Source organism: Poecilia reticulata, chromosome 10 (genome assembly GCF_904066995.2).
Source record: "Poecilia reticulata chromosome 10, P_reticulata-male-v2, whole genome shotgun sequence".
Lineage (NCBI taxonomy): Eukaryota > Metazoa > Chordata > Actinopteri > Cyprinodontiformes > Poeciliidae > Poecilia > Poecilia reticulata.
This window is the reverse complement of record NC_088839.1, coordinates 13,187,528-13,209,613: the sequence shown is the minus strand read 5'-3', so window position 1 is coordinate 13,209,613 and position 22,086 is coordinate 13,187,528. Positions and strand designations below refer to the sequence as shown.

The 22,086-nt window shown below is 39.2% G+C and overlaps 1 protein-coding gene across 8 annotated transcripts in view; it reads left to right on the top strand.

Annotated features, from left to right (window-relative positions):
• Nucleotides 1-22,086, top strand: part of gria3b (glutamate receptor, ionotropic, AMPA 3b) — a 102,042-nt gene that overhangs the window by 39,500 nt on the left and 40,456 nt on the right. For all 8 annotated transcript variants that reach the window (XR_014089471.1, XR_014089470.1, XM_081611916.1 and 5 more), the window contains exon 4: nt 14,066-14,253. Coding sequence is in view for 6 of the 8 variants with exons in the window: in XM_081611916.1 (XP_081468042.1) it covers nt 14,066-14,253 (188 nt within the window). In the remaining 2 variants the exon portion in view is untranslated. The remainder of the gene's footprint in view (nt 1-14,065; nt 14,254-22,086) is intronic.

The following is a 22,086-nucleotide window of genomic DNA, read 5'->3' as shown; positions in this document are numbered from 1 at the left end:
GCTGGGAATTGTTAACATGGTTGCAGTAAAACTAGAGCAACGGCTGCCTCAATGTTACAGGCACATTTCATCTGAGCTTTTAGCAGTTCTCCTCCTTTCATTACTCAAACTACATTCACTGGCTCACTAGCAGAGACATTAACTTTGAAATTGTAATAACTTAGAAATATAGCAGACTTCACAAAAGTGTTTAAGTGGCATCTGTTGATGTAAGAGCAAATAAACTAATGATATATTTCTACGACAAACTGCTAAAACATCTTTGTAAGCGTTACATACAATTTTAAGATGTATTACGTCTTCAATAAGGGGGATTTTTTTTTCCTTCTGAAAAGCCAAGGCAGAGCTTGAAATAGTCTATGCAACAGCCTACGCTTTTGTTGTGAAAAGCTAACACATGGGGAGTTAAATACAGGGCGATCCTGAGAGAAAACCTTTTAAAAGCTGCAAAAGACTTGAGTTTGGGTCAGAGGTTCACCTTCCAATAAGATATGAAAAATCAACATATACCCAAAGCTGCAGTGGAGTGGCTTATACTCAGTCAGGGAGGATGTTAGATTCAATATGCTATTTGTTTATCGCCTCCCAGTCCATAGATTCATATATAACATATGTTATAGAACTAAATATGAACAGACCCCCAAAACACTTGTCCCCTTAAGACAGCAAAAGGTGGATGCACAATGTATCGACTCAGATATAGTTTACAGATGTCCCACTGAAACCACTTTGACATTTGCTGTTGTAATGTAACAAAGCATTAGTTGCCTTTGCAATGCACCGTAATCCTGAATCTTTGGTAACAATGAAGCAGTAAAAATGAAGATCCAGTGTCACAGGCTGAGTCAACGGACAGTGTCCCTGAATTCTGATTATAATGATCTAATTATTCATTTGTTGTTAGAAAGTTAAAAAAAAAAAAAAAATCATATGTTGCAGCGTAGCTAAAAAAACAAAAACAAAAAAACCAAAACATCTATTTTTGCAAAAGTAGTAAGCAGTACAGTTAGTAGTGTTGCAAACTAATGAAGCCACATAATAAAGCCAGCCAATAATGTTTATCAGCATATTTTGGAGAGAATGTGTGTTTTTCTTTTTTAAACTGTGGAAGTAACAGGGCCGGAGGGCTTTTCTATTTATATTTTTGGCAATGGCCTGGAGTTGCCACCTTCTCACTTACTGTTGTAATAAAAATGATTTAGGCTTGTCTCAAAATATCACTTGGCACACGGAGGCACTGGAGACAAATTAAGAATAATGCTGAGCTATGTATCCTCTGTTTTCATCATTCCCACCATTAATCAATACTCTGAGTGTGATGCAGCTCATAGGAAAACAGTTCAGGACATGACTGCCTGTTGCACAGAGGAAAGCTAACATGACCCTTTGCTTTGATCATTTGCTTTTATCTTTCAAGTGGTGACAGTTCAACCATGTCACGACCTCATTATAGCATCTGGACAGAGCAGTGCCATGTGAAGTCTTATTTAATTTTTAACCGTTTTCAGAGCATGCTTTTTTTTTTTTCAGTGAACTCACCTGAAACGGCAAGATGTGTAGAGAATAAGGATTTCACAATCAATTTTCACAATATACGGTCTCAGATGGCAATGCAGATATCTACAGAGTAGAAAAGCACTTTCTGTCAAATTGATGTGTGAAATGTTACGGCCAACAATGATATTCTACAAGCATGCCTTATAAAGCTGTCGAACAATAAAAAAAAAAAAGTTCACATTTCAAACTTTGCACAGGAGGAGTGTGTTTGCATTGTATAAGAAGCACTGAGGGTTGTTAGGAGCTCCTTTATTGTCTTCTGGAGAACAGTTTTTACATAAACCCAAATCAAACAAGTCAATCTGGGTTTTGCACAATGTAAGCAATGACAACTCTGTGCTGTTTAAAACAGCAAATAAATGATGGCAATGGAAAAAATAGAGAATGATTCTTTTCAATGCAGCCGGATGTTCAGTTTAAACATGCACAGAATGTGTTTAAATTACTTGCAGGAACGAGAAATAAAAGCAGGGAAAGACAAAATGTAAAGTGAAAAAGCCACTTGTATGTCTGTTTTAGAGAAGGTGAGATTATATTATAAAAGATGTAACCGCAGTTTGATTTTATTCAAGCTCTAACTCTCCAAATAACCTCTAAATTCATTAAGATGTGTTTTTACGGCATCTAACTACATTTCCTTTAACACTAGAATATCTAGTGTTTGACGTAGAACCGTTTTTGCTGATCAATTTATCTAATTTGCAGAAACAGTTAGGATACACTTAAAAGCAGAAAAAAGTCTCTACTGACCACATAAATAGTTATATTCATTTCACAAAATATTGACATTTTTCATAATTTGATAGGGTGAGACTTCTATATGTTAGTGCTCTCAAAAAGAGAGAGAAAGAAAAAGAAAATAAGAAATGCAATAGGCAATCCAATAAATTTTTTTAAGGTGCACTATCTTGACCAAGCCTGATCCAGTGTGAAAAAGTAGTTTTCAATCTTTAAATTGACTGTGATTAACCATGTCTTTTTGAAAGATGTGTTTAGTTTTACAAGCCATACAACCGCCCCTCCCAACAAAACCCCAAACGAACAATGAGAAATCTTTCTTTCAAGATGAAGTAGGCTAAATGTTCTGAAGACCAACTTGTTATGCCCCGATTCAAATAAGTTCAGGATCAGATGACAATTAAGGTCCGCAACATCCATCACTGTCTCTGCTTCAGCGAACCACGGTAAGAGGGACGATTCGCAAAAGTAGAAATAATGGAAAAGTGGTGAAAGTTCTTGCCCAAATTCTTCCAATAGTGCATTAATAATTTCTTGAGAATGTCACATTAAAACCCAGACCAACACCTTAAGGAAAAGCACACCTCACTTTCCTCAGTTAAGGTCAGTGTTCACAATTCAACAAGCAAGGGACTGAAAAAGACCATCTCACATTTATCAAAAAATATTTTGATGAAAGAAGAGCTTTTGAACGACAGGGTGACCACAAGTAGCTACTTTGATTTTGCATACCTTCTGGGATCCTTTGCACAAAAGAGGATTTTAAAACTGTATGCTTTCTGTCAGGCTACAGTGCAGCAGAGAGGAGAACAGAAGGACAGATATAGGTCAGGGGGGAGTAAATATCTGAAGTGAACTTTGTTCCCCATCCTTTAGCATCCTCTCTAATTGGCTATCTAGAGACAGTTGTCTTTGTTCCTCAAAAGAGTCCTACAATAAATACCTCCTGCTTATCTCCCGAATGCCTTGGATGGCAACTCAAATGAAGTCGGATCTTTAATTAGATTAATGTGGTTTGGCATTCCTACTCCAGTGTGTGTCAGCATAATTAAAGATGTGATCAGGGTGATGTGTAGTGCTAGTTTTTCCACCACTCAGAGTCTTTTGCATATAAACCAGAAAGCTTCATTTTGGTCCCATCTGACCATAGCACTTTCCTCACTGTGTCCCCCTACATTATTCGTGACAATGGAAAATGCAACTAGTTGTGGTTTCTGGTATTAAAAAACATTGGTGGAGTGCGTGACTTGTAGTTGTACTGCTAACAAAATCTCCGTAGATCTCCGCAGCTCCAGTGGAGTTACGATGGGCCTCTTGGCTGCTTGTCTGATTAATGCTCCCCTTTCCTGGCCTGTCAGTTTTGGTGGATGGTCATGTTTTGGTCAGTTTGCAGCTGTGCTATACTCTTTACACTTTGTTAAATGGATTGAAAGTTACTCTGAGGAATGCTCAAAGCAAGGTGTTGATTTATTTTCTAACCAAGCTTTCTGCAACTTTATCCACGACCAGGCACGGACCGGTCTGAAATGATAACGGTAAGATAGCCTCACTTGTCTGCATGAATGTGTTGGAGTTGTTGGGTTGTGTATTTGAGTAAGTTTAATTGAAAGGCGGAAGTACAGAGTGCTTCTGTAGCTTTACCTAAGCTAGACTTTAGCTGGACACACATTTTGTATACACACATTCAAACTTGTGATTCCTTTCTGTGTGCATATGATATAGACATATTATCATGACATCAAACTCTGTATCACAATCTAAAACACAATAAAAACTCCCAACATGACACAATGCGTCAATAAAAAGATGACTATTGTCGCGTATAACCTGATTTGTCTTAGATGGAAGCAGTGGAAGCGTATTTATGATATTAGATGTTTAGATGGCCAGTATAGCTTAATTGTGTTGTGTGCCAAATATCAAGCAATCAAGTACGAACTCGCACACTAAAGGGGAATGAAATTTCAGCATCACACATGTAATTTAAAACAGCTTCCATAGAGAACTGAAGTTGACTATGACTACAGAGATTATGGTGGGAGGGCTAATTTTGAAACTCTGTTTAACTTCCCATATCTGTCCGAATTGTGTAAAATAACACGTTTTAGAAGTGTAGTCATAAAGCAGTGATACTGCAAAACTTTGACATTTCTTTCACTGATTGCTGATGCTAATGGTAGCTTGTTAATTTCAAGACAAAATAAACCTTTTAGCACATAGTGATAGGTGTTGCTCTCCTAGATGTATTATCTTGTTTGATGTGCACATAGACCCACTTTCTTCCTCCAAGTTGCCGTCTGTCTTCTTAAGGTTGTCAAAGTTTTCCCACATAGCCGACTGAACAGAGCGGTGGGGGCATTTCAGGGGACTCGCCTGAACTTGCAGCGCTAGGGATGCACACACTTTGTGACTTTTTCATATCGTGGTATACCTTGAAACCAGTTTCTGGCTCATTCCTGTATGCTGTGTTCCCTGATCCTCAGGATGTTGTTTGTTCACTATTGTTCTTTAATAGTCTTGTCCAGAACTTATACTGATTTTACATGAGACACAGATAAGCTCTGTAAGCTAATTAAGGAACTCCCTGCAATTTGGCATGCTAGGTTTTATTTAAGGGTTTCAAAGTGCTGAATGTCCTGTAGCATAATTGGTGGAGTTCATTTAGATTGTATCAAAGGACGCTGCTCTTTTTGTTTTGACCTCGCTTCATTTTAAAACCCAAACATGCCTTTCACAAAAAGGCAAATCAGCAGCGTATTTTCCGCTTTCCTAGTTGTTATAACAATTATTTTGCTCCTGCCCTGACATTAATTCACACAAATAATTTCAAACAGTGCAACCCTGTTCTCCACAAAAGGTGATTTATCCTTTTTTGCCCCCAGTCAGGTAATAAGTGTGAATTTCAGCCGCTTACAGCAGCCGTGTCTGTGTCATACACAGTTTGTTTCTTCAACATTCAGGTCCCATCTCAGCAACAATAATAGCACCTCAGCTGCACCCAGCTGCGACACACACCCTCACACGCATGCGTGCATACACGCGCACACACACACACGCACACACACGCACACACGCACACACACGCACACACACGCACGCAAGCCTTTTGTGCTTTAGTGAACTTCTCCTTCTTGGCGAATTCGTAACAACTAAATTATGCATGCATCGGGAGAATAAATCAGCTTGGACACGCTGACAAGAAAGGGCACATCAGAGAAGCCATAAAATGCACTAGAAAAATAATATAAAAGAAATATGGATGAAGCGATGCATCACCAGCATTCACCTTCTCTTTTCATTTTGCACACATAAACTGGTATCACTGCCAAAGTGACAGCCCAATAAACAGTGTCAAAGCTGCAGAGCCAACCATCTAATTCAGTAACCTCTTGAAAAACTACGAGTCAAGCACCTGTAACTGAGCAAAAAAAAAACATGATATGAGAGCCACCGTCTGTCAGAATAAGCAGACAATAAACCTCTCTGCTTTTCCAGTGTCCTCTTAACTGAACCTGGTATAAAGCTATTTTACCACCTGCCCAGTGTTGGCTTCAGCAGCCATGAAATTACAGCTGGGAGCTTCCTTTTTTCATTATAACAAAGTGCCCTGGCCTTTTCTCGAAGCAGCCATAGAGAAGGCTGATTGCTTTGATGTTACTGTATGCCACTGGGCCAATTTGTTTCTCTGAAAGAACAAACGTATGTATAATCCTAAACAGTAAACAATAAATCATAATCATTTCAAACTAAGAAAAAAAAAATCTTCCTCTCCTTTTACATTTTTCTTTGTGCTTCAGCTGTGCAAGGACTTCAGAGCAGAACCTAATTAGTCCCTTCCAAAAAAAAACAAAAACAAAAAACCGCATACACAACTCTGTCTGTTTGTCAAGATCCATGCTTACTGTACACAAGTGTGGCGTAGTTTGTAGTAAGTGAAGTGGAACAAAAATTGCCAGGGAAATATTGAGGAGCTACCCAAAGTCGGTGGGTGGATTTTCACCAGGGAAAAGTGCTACTCTCATCTCTCCTGCGCATGTAAAAGAAACAGACAGCACGCTTGTTGTTTGATTTTACACCTGCTATCTTGTTGATTAGAACAACACCCTGGATAGAAGCTGTTCTGGTTACAGTCCTGCTGTAAGTAGCACGTCGAAGCTTTGGCAGCATACTTTTGGGCTACGTTGGCGGCCTTCCTTTTATGTAGAAATTATACCAGAAATCCTTTTTTTTTTTACTTTCCAAATGTTTTTGATTAATCTCCCCACTTCCAAATTGCACATGTTGACGCTTTGATTGAATTGCTTCATTTTACATTGAACTTTGGTTGTCCTAATGAAGCAGTGTTGTCACCCAGTTCTTTTAGCCTTACTTTAAGTTAAAAAAAAATGTATTCAGACAAACATGTTAGTTTGTTAATAATGACTCGATTGGTTCCAGTCCAGGTTTAGAAATTTTCTCTCTGCCACCGCAAAACAACTGAGAATTAAATAATTTCTTTCAAATTTAGAAAATGCTTTTCCAAAATCCAAAACGGAAGGATACACAGAAAGTCATATATTTGGCCACACACCAGTAAATGGTTTGCACACGGTGCATGTGGAGTTCATCTTTACCTGACCGTTTTTCTCTTTCTTTTTCTTGGTAATATACCTTCTATGGGGAGATTGTAATAGCATTACCTCTGCAAAGCAGACTCCCCATCTCTCTTCGGTTATGTACCAGGCCAACCCTACTTTTACAAAATGTTATCTCTGTGCTTTCAGCTCAGTTGTTTCTGATTCCATGTGAGACCTGGGACGGTGCTCAACAGGGCATTTCAGGCTGCCAGAGACCCCCATTTACCAGAGCATTGGCACATTAGAGCAGAGAGCTATCAATAAGTGCTGGCTCCATGTCTGTCATGTGTGGCCCCTTAGATTTTTATCCATCATAAGTAGGTTCAGGCTATTTGGTTTGGGCTGCTGGTTTCAGCTGATTGTGAACTAATTTGTTTTTTGAGTAACGCTCTCAGGGTATCATTGGCTCATTTCTTTTTACAATGCCTTGCAAAAGTATTTAGACCCCTTGGACCTTTTGTACAGTTTATCATATTACAACCGCAAACGTCACTGTATTTTATTAGGATTTGTGCTGCATTTTGAATAATTACACAAAACGGTGCAAATTTGTGAAGTGAAAAATATATATCGTATTTTCCGCACTATAAGGCGCACCGGTTTGTAAGGCGCATAGAATAGATGCTACAGGAGAGGCTGGAGTTACGTTATGCATCCACTAGATGGTCTAAACGGGATGTCAACAAAACAGTCCGACTCGGGTCGGCGAGGAGAGCCTTCCGAGACAGGGCCGGGGCGTGGCCGGACTATGGTCACCCTTCTCCATTCGCGCACAGCATGTTGGTGGAGAACGTGGTGCTAAATGACCTGCAGACGACCTGATTATCAGGTCGGCAGGTAGATAGGTCAGTCAAACTTTATTAACAAACCAGCGTTCTGACAACTATCCCAGCATGCATCGCACGCTTCTTCTTCTACTGGCGAAAATGAAGTCGGTTGCTAGACCTTTTGTGGCTCAATATTGGTCCATATATAAGGCGGACCGGATTATAAGGCGCACTGTCGGCTTTTGAGGAAATTGAAGGTTTTTAGGTTCGCCTTATAGTGCGGAAAATACGGTAAATAGTTTTCAAACGTCTTTAAAATAAATAAAAAAAATCTGAAGTAGTGCAGCTCATATTGACGATTTCAATGTTTGTTGGTAGAGTATGAGATCTTGTATCTTCTTCCTGTTCCTTTTCAAACAGATCACGTAAAATTTCATGTCAGTTGAGCATGATAATTTTTTTTCTTGTTTTTACTTTTTGTCTGTTTGAAATAAATAAACCCCTATACTGTGATTCATATAAATAAAATCCAGTGGAACCAATTGCTTTCTAATGTCACCAAAGTTTGTCATGTCAAACATGTCATGTTTGTCACATGTCATGTATAATTATTTCAAACGTCTTTAAAATAAAATAAAAAATCTGAAGTAGTGCAGCTCATATTGACAATTTCAATGTCAATATGACAAGAATTCCCATTCTTGTCTTGTCCTTTGCTAAAAACCAATAGATTTCCAATTGGTAGTTTGCCACAAGCCACGCAGATGACATAGCAAACATAGAAGAAAATGCTCTGGTCATAGGAAACCAAAACATGAACTATTTTGACCTACATGCCACTCTCTGTGGAGCAAAATGTTGGACATAATCCTGAACATACCATCCCCCACGATGAGAGATGGTAGTGGCAGCATCAGTCTGCAGGTCTGCTTAAGAAGGGAAAGCAAAAATGGTCAGAGTTGATGTCAGAGTTGATACAACCTTGAACGTACAGATACAAGTTGTGAATCAAAGCCTGTTAATGACTTGGAATGGCCTACTCAATTTCCATACTAAAATCTTGGTGAGAGTCTATGCAAAAGACTTAAAAATGGATGCTTTGCTTTTTAGCAAGTAAATACCTGACTTCACTTGTCATAAAACACAACATATTCTAGATGTTGCAATTGTGAAAAAAGTTGAAAACTCCTGCACCACTTTAAAAAAAAAAATTGTATGGAAGTTTGTGGTTGTATTGACAGAATATGAAATTGAGTATGACCGTATTTTCTTAGCTGTTTCATTAGATTACTAGATTTAGGGTTAAGATTATTGAAAGGCAAGCAATAACACAGCAATGCAAAATGAGTAACTAGTGTTGTTGTGGTTCTGAAGCTGAAAGTCATGTTTCAGCTAATGCTAAGGTGCTTGATTCAGAGGGATTAGAGTATTTCTTTGAATTACAGAGTTTGCAGATTGGCTGCAAGATATGAGTGGAGGAGTGTGAGGGGGGGGAAAGAAAGCGAGATGGAAGTCTAGCAATGAAGCCTAATGAGAGTCAGGCTACCAAAGAAGCTGGGCAATGAGATTAGATGCAACTCAATTCAATTACTGCTGAGCCTCCACGGGTGACGCTTCAAAACTCATCCTGTTAGGAATCGGTTCGGAGACGAAGGAGAGGGCTGCAGCTCTCACTCAGCCACTCTACGCTGCGCTGCTACAACATTTCATTCGCAACAGCTCTGCTTTTATAAGCACACACGGCGTCTTTAGGCTCCATCTGGATTTGATAGCAGGAAAATGTCGGAATAATTGAGTTTTTATCCAATGCAGCTGTTTATGCACTGCTCCACAAACTGTACAGTTGTTCCAAGAGAGCATTTGGAGATTAAAAAGCAACTTAGCACCCTGTTCAGGCATGAAAACAGCCCATTTACATGTTCAGAAACCAACTTTTGTCCAACAAAGTCTCTCTGCCATTAGTTACGCCTTTGGCACTGACATCACTTGTCTCTCAGCTTGGTTCCTTCGTATTAGCTCTGAGTCATACATTCACCCCAACTGCAGACTGTACAACTCAGCCCGAACATACGTTTTTGTAAAGATAAATACTGCAGCTGAATACAAAAAAAATGTTTTACAAGCTCTTTTTACTCTGTCGAACATTTAGATGTGCATCTAACCCATCCATGTTTCAGTAGCGTGTGAGCAAGTGCTTTCTTTTCTAAACGCAATCGCAGGCATCAAAGTTAACCTTTACTTTTGCTCTGTATCCTGGCAACGTTATGTTGCAGAAACACTTGCGTGTTTTATCACAACCAAAATGAAGCATGAGAGGAGGTCACTGTGACATTGCCTCACTATTTGAGATGCCAAAAGCGGACGCATGGAAGACATTTTCCCAGAAATGCTGTACCCAACGCAAGAGCGATCACAATGAGAGGTAATGAAAATGGATTTATAGAGATATACTCTTGTCTCCATGCTATGATTAGTACTGAGAAGCTTGATCAGCAGAAGCTGCTGCACGCTGTTGCATTTGTAGTGCGGCAATTTATAGGAGGTGATAAGGAAACTGTTGTTGTCTTCCATAATTTATGTAGTTGACTGTGTTATATTTTCAGATGCAGCACAGCTGTGGAGTTCCTGGCTAAGACCTGCATTTATTTACAACTTTTTTTTCCCATGTTGTAAATAAATACCAATATGAAGAGCATTTATGAGGCCCGCTAGGGTGGCTTAGAAGGATGACATTTTATACTATCTCAGGATCAAACATACTCCATCTGCAAAAATAGTGACTGACTACCTCAACTGTGTCCTAAAAGCATGGACAATGCTTAATTGCAAGTGAACTTTTCCTAAAATGGTTTTGATTTAAATAGACTAACACAAAGCAACTAAACTTGAACTGAAAATTTACAATCCACAGTGTAATTTAATTTAATTTCAATATAAGTCCGGTTGTTCTGTAAAGACTTCATACGTTTGGTAGAAAATTAGTGGAGGAACAGAACCATGAAGATGAACGCAACAGAGAGGGCAGGGATGGAAATAAATTTAAAGCAGAGTTGGTGTTTAAAACATTATCTCAAGATTAGAAAATACCCCAGAGCACAGTTCAATCCGTCGTCCTAAAATGTAACTTTTGAGCAGGACCCTGGTCCTAACCATTCAACTAGAGCAACGGTGGGAGGATTTATATCAAAACATATTTGCTTAAGATAATTTATGAGGCCTATTAAAAGAATTTAGAAGAATGAAATAATTTTCTGGCTCAATCTAAGTTGGTTCTACAAAATTTGGATTCAGGGAGGCTGAATACAAATTCATGCCAGATTTTTCTTTTTAGATTTTTATATGTAACCCAAGTGAAAATAATGGATATTTTCATTCATTTACCTCACGATTATGAGGTACTTTGTGTTGGTCTTTCACATAAAGTCCCAATAAAATGCATTTAAGCCTGTAGGTCCATTTGACAATGGTAAAATAGGTATTGATGCTACTGAAAAAATCCATTATGCATCATGAAAAAAAGTTTCAGTTCTGTGTAGATTTTTAAGTCAAAATCACAAAACACAAACTTTTCTGCTGACTTGGGGGGAAAAAAGAATAAGAGCAGAAATAATCCTTCTCCGGACAGACTATTTACTGCCAACAGATTCCATCTCTTCATTTCCATACAAATGTAAAACTCTGCAGGCCTGGAATCTTCTGTGAATCTTAAATGAATCCAATTGTTCCTGAGCAGATCCGCGTTTGCCAGCGGCAGCGAGGAGACAAATGCTGTACAAATCAGCAATTTCAAAATAAAAGGCCTCCATGATTTGAATCTGATTGACGGAACGGTGTTTCATTCCTCCGCACTGGAGACATTTTTTTTTTATATTTATTTCTTTGGCACCTCCAACCTCATACAAAAGAACATTATATATTTTCCACCATTGACACTCGCATAAAATAAGCCAAAAATCCTCTCCGCATTCCCATGAGAGTCTTTTTGTCTTTTATTCCTTAAGGTTCTGAGATACATAATATTGCCTGTCAAGCTGCACAGCTACAGCCATCAGATACCTGTAAACCCACAACAAACATCAACTCACATCTTTTTATCATCTCATACCGCCGATGTGATTACAGCGTGCTGAATGGCTCACTGACATTTTCTACCTTGCCGAGCTTTCTTAAACATTTCCAAACCAACAGAGACCATTTTGACCCAGTTAATCTGCATGACGCCTCCTAACGTGAGAAGCTTTTACTGCTGGGAAAACTGCCATGCTGTTCAGCTGGCTGATGATTGGTGAGGTTCGGAGCGCATGTCTTCAATGAATAATGCATCCATGTTCTTCAAACCTGCATCCTGTCACTTCGGTTTTAGGCGGATGAGTTTTGAGAAACTATAGCAGACGAGCTACGTTGGCTGGTCATGCTATAATCATATTAAACTCTATATATTTCTTTTTGCTTTACTTTTAATTTTCTCTTTCATTTATATGTTCAAATTGTGTTGTATGTGAGAAAAAAAGCCCCCACTATCTTCAACATTTTTATGCTCATTAAGTTTATTTGATCCTCTGGAAGACATTTAGCCATCAGTCAAATTTTTAGGGGTATAATTTATATAGATATTTTGCTGTGGACATTTTTTCCACTTAGCCTCTGTAATCTGTCGTAATGTTGGTGATTCTTGATTGTTTTCGGCTTTTTCTATCTGCTGCTTTGCACATGATTTTTGTAAATTTTGCAAATTTATGGTAAATTTCGGCAGAAAAATACGTGGATGTCTATTCCTTGTTGAAAACTATGCATATATGAATTTTTCAGAGCTAACTTCTTGAAAGCTGTTCCACCCATTTGATGAGGCACATCAACGCATCTATGATATTAGCCCTTGTGCGTGGAGGACTGTGACAAATGATACAGGTTTTACAAGTGTGGGGTCGGTTGGACCCCATTTTGTAAACACAAGGGTTAAGGAAGCTATGGTGCCTTTTAAAATATAAGCCACATTTTGTGCAAAAAAAAAAAAAGGGATCCACTTGTACTACAAACTCACCAGGGCTTTTAATTGCCCAGGGCTGCAGTAAACAGTGTTTACTGTGTTGCGCAACAAATACTGATCAATTCAGCCTTAAAACCTGCCAATCTGGTAGTCCCTTCAGCCTCCAGGCAGCTCGACCCTTTAGTGATGACACAGTCTGTCTGCCTCCACGACTTCCTCTGCCGCATGGCGTAAGATTACATGGTGACAATGCGGTTTGTGAGATGTCATAGATGCATACCATGGATTAGGCTCATGGCAATCCCAAGCCTCAACCTTCTTGACCAGGACATTTAACATTATTTGTTTTGATTTGTTCTATTTTCTTCTTTCTTTAACATTTTTCACGGTCAATGTGGAGATCTGCTCGCCCAGAGAAAGTGCTTACAGGAGTAAAAAAAAAAAAAAAAAGACAAGTGCTTACTTTGTCCACAGCCTATCATAGTGTGTCAGGAAATCTGCATACCAAACTATATAAATCAAGATTTAAAATCTATATGTGCATGCCAGAAATTTGGTATTGTTCTCCTCCTCCCCCCTTTCTGTAATAGCTACCCACATGTCAAACTATGAAAAATGAACGGAGGTACTGAATAGAGGCTTATTTGACATTCAATTTGCAATTTCACTGTCCTTGGTTTTTAATGAATTACCAGCAGTGTGTTTGATTTTCATGAATAACCTTCATGTTCATTGTCACTTGTTCAACACTGGAGATGAGTTAAGTCATTTTTATTCCAGCTTGTGCTACATGCAATTCATCGCCCCAGAATTAGGGCTACATTATTCATTCTGTGGCGTGCGATTTGACCGCAGTGTTTCTGAGCGCACTGTTAAATGAAAATATTTCACGTGTGAATTAATCATTAGAAGGGCTCATTCCCCATTCTTCTCATAGCATAATGATCTCTCCCTCTCTTTAACACTGGCCTGAATGAATCTTTTATTGTCTTTATCTTTAAATGCTCAGGCACAATCCTCTGAGGAGACAAGGGACACGGCAGAGTGTTTCACAGGAACGTCAAAGTCAACATGTGGCTGAGCTAAATGCCATCTTTTAATAGACGCCAAGTGCAATAAAACCACTTACTGATCTTTCAATGATGTGGAAATACAATCCCTTTTCATGCACATAAAATTCCATACAATTTTGCACACAACTTGTCCAAACAATAGACAATATTTAGGCTCTGCAGAAGTCCAAATACTTTTAATTTAACGAGATGGCCTTTTAAACTCTATTAACCACCAGAATATTTCAGAAGTCAGGCTGCCCTTGCATAATTATTTCTTTGACCCCGACTGTGTTTTTTTTTTTTCTTTTCTTTCAATCCACTGAGTCATCCTGTCTTCCTCTCCAGGTTTTTCCATCCTGCAGGCTATCATGGAGGCGGCAGTGGCCAACAACTGGCAGGTGACTGCTCGCTCTGTCAGCAGCACAACGAACGCAACAGAGTTCAAGCAGGTCATTGAAGAGATGGACAGGAGGCAGGAGAAGCGCTATGTGATCGACTGCGAGGTGGACCGCATCGATACCATCTTGGAACAGGTGGGTGTCGCAATTTAGATTCATATTCTGATGTGGCAAATATCAGAATACTGCAACTAATTCTTCTTACAAGATCCAAAGAGTCCCAAATCTTTTGTTGTGCTCGTGTGTAAAACACAAAATTAGATGATTTAATTAAGGTTTTACAAAGGGGTCACTCTTTAGTCAGTTAGATCTACATTAAGAAAACACTCCGTGTTGAATGAACATGAAGGACATGTACAGAACTTTCACACAGTTGTAATCCTTCTTCCATCTTGATTCTACTCTGGTGTACTGTACGTATTCTGTGACCCGCATGCGCACTATCTGCAGACGGTTGAGATTTTATAGTTGACCGTACCGATTTCCTACATTTCTCATGATGAAATCCTTTTTTGTTTGTTTTTAGATCACTGCTGGCTCTATTTGTTTCAGCTCAAGCCTGTTCTGTAGTGCTACTTCTAGGAAAATATGGAAAAAGAAAAAAGGCCCATGGTCCCAGTCTTTGGGGATATTTTCTACGTGTTCCTTACGGAGTTGTACCAGAAAGGAAAGCTTAATGCAAAAGTATCGTTAGAATCTGTGGTACTCCTAGCTGAAGGAGTGGAGTCACTTACTTTGGTTTAATGCAGCGGTCACAAACTCAAGTCCTGAAGGGCTGGCGTCCAGCGGCTTTTATGTGTGTTCATGGTCCAGCACAGCTGAATCAAATAGCTTGACTGCCTCCTCAGCATGCAGTCGAGCCCTGCAGAGTCTTATTATGACCTAATTGTTTGATTCTGGGGAGTTTCAGCTGACATATCTTAAAGTATAGGACAGGACTCTTTATAAGGCAGTCTTGTGTAAAAAAGGCAAACACCATCTAAGTTAAGGTTAGAAAGCAGCACCAGGTGCTAGCAGAATAATGACAGAGTCATGCGGACTTTCTGCATCACTGCACATGTTTTGTAGCAGTTTTGATACTTCCTAATATCATGCCTAATGTCAGATTAGACACTAATTCTACCTGTCGAAGATCGGGGTGGTGTTGCATGACTGATGAACACCTTTTAGCCTAAACCCTGGAGGTCTCTTCGTGAGCAGCCATTTGGAGAGACCACAGATGACACAGCCTGCTTACTCCCTCTCTGAAAACCCGAAACCCGCTCGTTCTCCGATCACATCAATTGCCGGAGGAACAAATGAAAGGTCCACCAGTTCTTGTCGTACAGGGAAACACAATTACCATGAATAGATGAGTGGCTATTATTTCTTGCATCTCCTCTATTTGCGTAGCTCACTCCATCCTTCACTGCTTGCTTCTGCTGGGTTATGAGGCAATCAGCTCCAGAATTGGATTCTGCTGGTTAGCATTCATTTAGACATTGGCTTGTGTTTACCTCACAATATCCCCTCAACCACCATTATTTTCACTTGTTTCTTATGAATCTAATTTGATCCCAGAGCCACCGTTAAAAGCAGAACTGCTGATAGTGTTAATTTGCTGTGTCTAATTTAATTCTCGAATTGCAGATTTCCTTCCCCTAACAATCCTGGGAACAGACTGATCCCCCCCCTGGTTTGTGTTAACAACAAGCTTGGGCTTTTAAGGCAGAATTAGAACGTTCATTAGAAATCACATGCGATGCATATTAACAGTAATGTGTTTAACTGCTTTCTATCATGCAAACCATTACAATGCCGGGCAATAATCTGTTTGACGCGCTCCCGTTTCAGTTGGTGTACTCGTTAATAATGAAATCGCTTTCTCTTTGCGAACGCTGCTCTTCTTTGCAACCATTGTCATCGCAAATTTTTTCCCCTCTAAAGTTTGTTTTTGCACACCGAGATGAAAAGAGACGTTCTTGCAGCAGCTAACCTTCAAAGCAGCTGTGTGCTTGGTTTTGCCCCTTCGTTCTGCGACAGCCTCAGCATGGGGGCTCCCTCCCCACCCTTCTTTTTGGGAGCTAATTGGAATAATCCGTCCAGCTCTGCCAATATAAATGAGTCACAGGCATTCAGGGAAGCTGCTGGACTTCTCTCTGTAGTTCCCCCCCCTGTCGGGCCACACCATTATACTCCAAGTCAGGAATGGACTGTGTCCCATTAGGGAAATCACACCAAAAATGGCACCCACTGTCATCTACGTGGAGACCTGTGGCTTCTACCTGCTGCTGTGGCTCTATTGAGAAGCGATTGCAGACAGATTCAGATACATCGGTGGCAGACCGGTGAGAGGGTTTGAGCAGCCGGGATCTCAGTGTCCGTGTGCCGTAATGCTGACTTGTCGCTTTACTCCGTCAAGGTCATTGCCCGTTGAGAAGGAATCAGAAGGCGGTGCGGATTCAGCAGCCCGACTGCTGAGCGAAAAGAGAATGTTCTCAGTGGCTTAGTTTTATGATTTAATTGTAAGTAATCCCCCTGCAGAATAAATGTCTTTATGTCAGCTGCTGAAGCTTGTGGAATGTGGGGATGTGTTGAATAGGCAAGTTTGAGCTTGCAAAAAATTGATACAATTGTTCTACAGCAGAAACAAAAACCTGTGTGAATGACCAGTTTATCCAGTGATTGGGATGCTGCATGTTTTATATTTTGGTATCCTGCCAAAAATTCTGCAGGCGCTAAAGAGTTTGGAAAGTGAGCGTTTAAATGGTGATGTTCATTTGTGTTCAGCTACCTTTGCTCTGATACCTCTGACTAACTTGCAGTGCAACCATCTGCCTTCAGAAGGCAAGTTAGTGAATAACATCAACTAACTTGCCAATCTGTAATTTGATAACAGTAAGAAACATATTTTTGTTAGAGAACATATGTGATAAAATAACAACACGACGCACAAGGAAAACAGCAAACATGTTGGGGATAAAGATGTAGAGTTTTAAGATTATGTTTTCCCTTCATAATAAGAAATGCATTGTTGGTTTCCTGAGTGTGTGATGTTTTCCAAGCACCTAGAAAATGTGAAAGAAAGTAAGAGTCAGTTGGCAAAAAGTTAATGATTGAAACCAAATAATTGACGTCAGGTTACGCTCAATTTAAACAAAACATTTGTCTTTAAAAAGCATGGACAATTCACTCCGTTTATATTTCCAAAATTAACACTAAGCTGACTAAGCAGAATGACAGATGTGAAGACTTACTAACTGTGACTCTCAATAATCTCTGACGAACCCTCTCACAAAGTATTCATAATGTATTGTGAAACTCTGCAAAAATGAACTTGTGTTCATTTCTGCTCATTTTCTTCGTCATACAAATGCAGAGCGGGCATTCTGGTATTTTCATCTAATGACTCTGATTAAGTAATTATTAAAACTGTGGCTCATTGATTTTCTGGTGGGCCAATCACCTTAATGAATTAGTTATTTTAGTTTGTGCTCTGAAGATGATGAAGGGCTCATCACGCTCACTGTACACAAAACATTGCCTCTTTTAAAATCCAAGCACATCTGCCTGTGCGTTATTTATACTGCCTCCATTTTTACGTTTGGCATGATGTAACAACGTACCAAGACACATATTTACATACTGCTGTGTCAGGCCACGTTTTAAGAGCTGAGTGAGCTGCCCCGTAAATGTGTTTTGGGATGCCGAGCAGAAAGCTACACCAGCGCCATTATCATTTTATGCTGTAACAACCAGTTAGGATTTATCACCTGCAGGACTTCTCCATCAGTACTGCTCTGCAGATAAATTACCCTAACGGCCGTGTTTCCCGAAACCCACTTATTGAATCTTGGAGGTCGGTGACATTATTAAGTGGCGGGAATACGACATTAAAGATGGATTGTAAACAAGAAGCATTTTTGAGTATATATTAAGAAGTGGTTACACAAAGATTGTTCTCTTGCAGCTGTGTTCTATGTTTTCACATCTGTCTGAAGCATGTATGAGATTTCTCATGTCTGTTTAGATGGTCCCTTACTGGCCCACTTTCCTCAAGGGATTGATGTGTTGGAGCCTGTTCAGAAACAGCAACCTGCTTGTCATTTCTGTAAAGAAAGGCAAGGGAAAAAAAAGAAAGAAAAGAAAAGAAGAAAAAATAATAACTGAGGACAAGCCCAGGGCGAGCAAGCTGTTCAAAGAAAGGCAGACAATGAGCTCTGTGCCAGCCACAAAGCTGTATTTTAATGCAAGGAAGAAAAAAAAGACAATAAGAAGTGAACTGGGTTTTCAAAGAGAATGTAAAGAAAGTAGGTGCTTCTGGGGATTTGTTGGCCTAGCCTTCTGCTGCCTGTAGAGGCTTCAGTGTGGTCATAAGGAATGGGCTGGGATGTGATGGTGTGCATGAAACAAAATCAAAAACACCACAATCGCAGTGCTACAGATGCAACACTAACTTGTCTTGCACAAGACTGTTACATTTTATTTCTAAGCAAACAAGAGTTAAGATATTTCTGCACTGAAAATGCATAGAATGTATAAAATGAATAGGAGCTGTACACTGAAACATTTGAAATGAGCATCATAATATGTATTCTGTAACTCCATGTATTTAAGTCTACTGACTGGATGCAAATGTTCCTTGCAGTACATTGTAACCTGGTCCATTGATCGGTCGTCATTTTGCATCTTAAGAAGCCATCCTTAAACGTTAAAAATGTCAGGTTTTTCAGTTGCTTGTGTGGAGAATCATCCGTTCTCCATGCTGTGTTCTTGATGTATGAGGCTGAAAAAGAGTCAGTGAGTTGAATCCATGGATTCCATTTATTAATACCAAAATACAGCTGGTTGATTTCACCTGCTACCTTTAGGAGCTTGCAGGACAACCAAGAACACTTTGTGATTTCCTTTGTTAGCCTCTGTCTAAGCTATGCCCTAAAGCGGGCGTTCCCTAGTGTGTCATATCCTTTAACCCTAGCTCTCATTTGCGTTTCCTAACATGTCATTTCCTTTAGCTTTAGCTTAGCAACTAGCTAAAAGAGATAGAAGGAAAACACAGAATTATTTATTCTCAACACTTGAAAAACGAGTTTGCTTTCTTTGACAAGTTGCACATTTTTGGGGGGAGTCAGCTTGTTTTGCAATCAATTAGATTATTAACTGGAGGGCATCAGTAGAGTATGAACAATGTAGTAATTATTGTTTTTAAAGTCACCATGGCTTCAATCAGAGACGGTAAAAGACAGAAAACAACAGTACATGGTGAACATATTAACACATTTCTCTCATTTCACATTTTTGCACACTCATCATGCAACATCACAAACACCCAGCATCATAACTTAGTTTACTTGTATTAAAAATGTCCCATCATTTTTAATACAAGTAAACTAGTAGTAGTAAGTAACAGCTTTTAACTTTGCCCTGTATTGACTAAAAACACATTTTTTCTTTGTATTAAAGTATATCTGTTTTAAACTACATAATTTTGTTGGAAGATTTAGACAAGTCTATAAATGTATAAGAAACAACGAAACATTAAATTTCAATGTATCCTCAAATACATTCTTTTAACACATTGATATTAACTGCAGTGACATAAACACTACAGAATATTTTAATTGTTCACAGTTTAGTGTGCAAGACAGGATTCTGATAAATAAATGAAAGAACATGTAAGTGCTTTGTTCCTGTCTGCATCATTCATATTTCTGGAACATTCTGGGGCAGGAACACATAATCCAGCCAGTATTCTGAATCCTGTGCTTTTATGAGTTGCAGAAGCCTACATATATTTAAGTTTGTATTGTGAAAGTTTGCCATGAACTTGCTACATCAGTTCATCTGCATCACTGACTTTTTTTTTGACAAAGTAGATCCTCATCAAACTGCTTCAGGCATAAAGTTTTGCATCATTATTTTGACTGTCATGTTAAGTATAAATTGACTTTCACCTACAATGTAGGTATTATTAGAAATGTGGTAAACAGATTAACAAGATGGTTCTGAACCTTTCAGCCATTCAGATAAAAAGATAACTTTCTTTGCATTAGCCATAATAGGGAGCAAGTAAACTCATCCTTCCACTGTTTTAACATTTTTAAAATACAGCTGAATTTAAGATTTACAGTGTGTTTGATATATAAACAACCCAGATTATTTGACAGCATGATGACAAAATATGGTTCAATTCTTGCTTCTTTTTTAGATTATTACTTTTTGTCGCCATTTACGCACTGCTGAAATGTCTTAGTTGACCCTTTTAACAGCACAAATTTCTTCTGTTGGAGACTGATGAAGCAACCTTGACTGAAAAGTATGAAAAATGGAAGATTCCGACCTAATGCCTCTTTTGGAAAAGCACTTTTGATTTTAACTTTATCTTACCTCCCCCTTGTCTTCTTGAGGAGTGCTCTGGATGAGTCCTTCATGCTTGGTACAACCTGCTTTTAAAGTCCCTTGCAGTAACTTCCGCTGTTGAGGACCATTTACAAACTGTGATTATGGAATTAAATAGGATTAAAGTGTTATCATCAAAGAGAAAGTGACCCGCTGACTCGACGTTTGAATGAGCCGTTCTGTGAGATTTTATGATGTTTCTAGGACTGCACAGGAACACAGTGTAAATTAATAAAGCCCGTGACACCGGGGGAACCCTTATTTTCACGTTATCAGGCGTGAAAAATTACCCAGATCGCTTTCAGTAAAAGCGAGATAGGCTATCTCAGAATTTCAAAGTTTTGGCACACAAACATGAGCCGCGGTGTCAAACGATTTCTTCCCTTCAACGCGTCCCACACCAAATTGCTCTTAGATCTCCAAGGAACGCCGAGATGTTATCTGAATACAAGTCATGTGCATCTAAAACGTTCTACAATGAGGGGGAGGCCAACGCTTCTGCCACCGTCTTCAGGGGCATAAATCACTGCAGCCAGGGGGGGGAAAAAAAAAAGCATCCCAGCCACAGCCGGCTGTAAATTAAGCTGGAGTACTCCAGCAAGAGCACCTCTGCAAGAGCCTTGAAGTAAAAATAGAGACCGAAGAGAGGAAAGTCCTTCTGCATCAAAGGCTTACGGAGATCAGATTCAGCCTATTGTCCCAAACTGTGTTGAGTGCTTCACTTTGGTAGCTCACTGCAGAGCAAAATGAAATAGCAGTCAGGATGGCTTGTTATGGACACTTAAAAATGCAAATATAAATCATACTTTAAATTCAATGGGTTTGAATCAGAGTGCCCTGTTAGAGCAGTGATGCTGTTAGATTACTGAAATGAAAGCAGGATCAGAGTGGTTAAGACCCGCAGAGCCAAGATCAAAACTAGCCAACATTGGCAATGATCAACCCGTGATGCAGCCTGCTTACATTTTCTGAATATCGTGTGGAGAATTACGCATTCACGCCCTGTGTATCATGTTAAATTATCTTCAAATGACAAACCAGAGAGGAGCTTTAATTGTTAAACAAGTCAGAGGTATTTATTTATTGAACTTAGCAACCACTGTGAGGAATGACAATCATCATCAGACATCATTATTTGTCTTATTCATCAGTAAAGATAGTCATATAAAATAGAAAAAAAATTTTTTATCTGTGTTTAAGATGCCACTAGTGGGCCAGGATTAAAGCTACATGCAATGAACAGAGGTGTTTTTTTTAACACGAACAAATTGTGTGTAAGTAACAGGTGGAAACAAATTAACTCCTTCAGCCTCATAAACTAGGTGGGGTAACGTCTGCTAAAACTAAACACAAGATAATTGACTGGGATAATTTGCTTATTAATGCTACCATGCAGTTAAGTTGGTATGCAAAAAAATATATAAAGTGACTGCAAAACTGTCTGGATTCATTAAATCTTTTTGCACCTTACACTTTATGAACATAAACCTTAATGTGTTTTATGAAAAATGTGGGTTTGCATGACAGATATTCCCACCTGAGCAGCGGATATCTGCAGCTTCTATGGAGACGAAGGTTCTCCATAAGAGT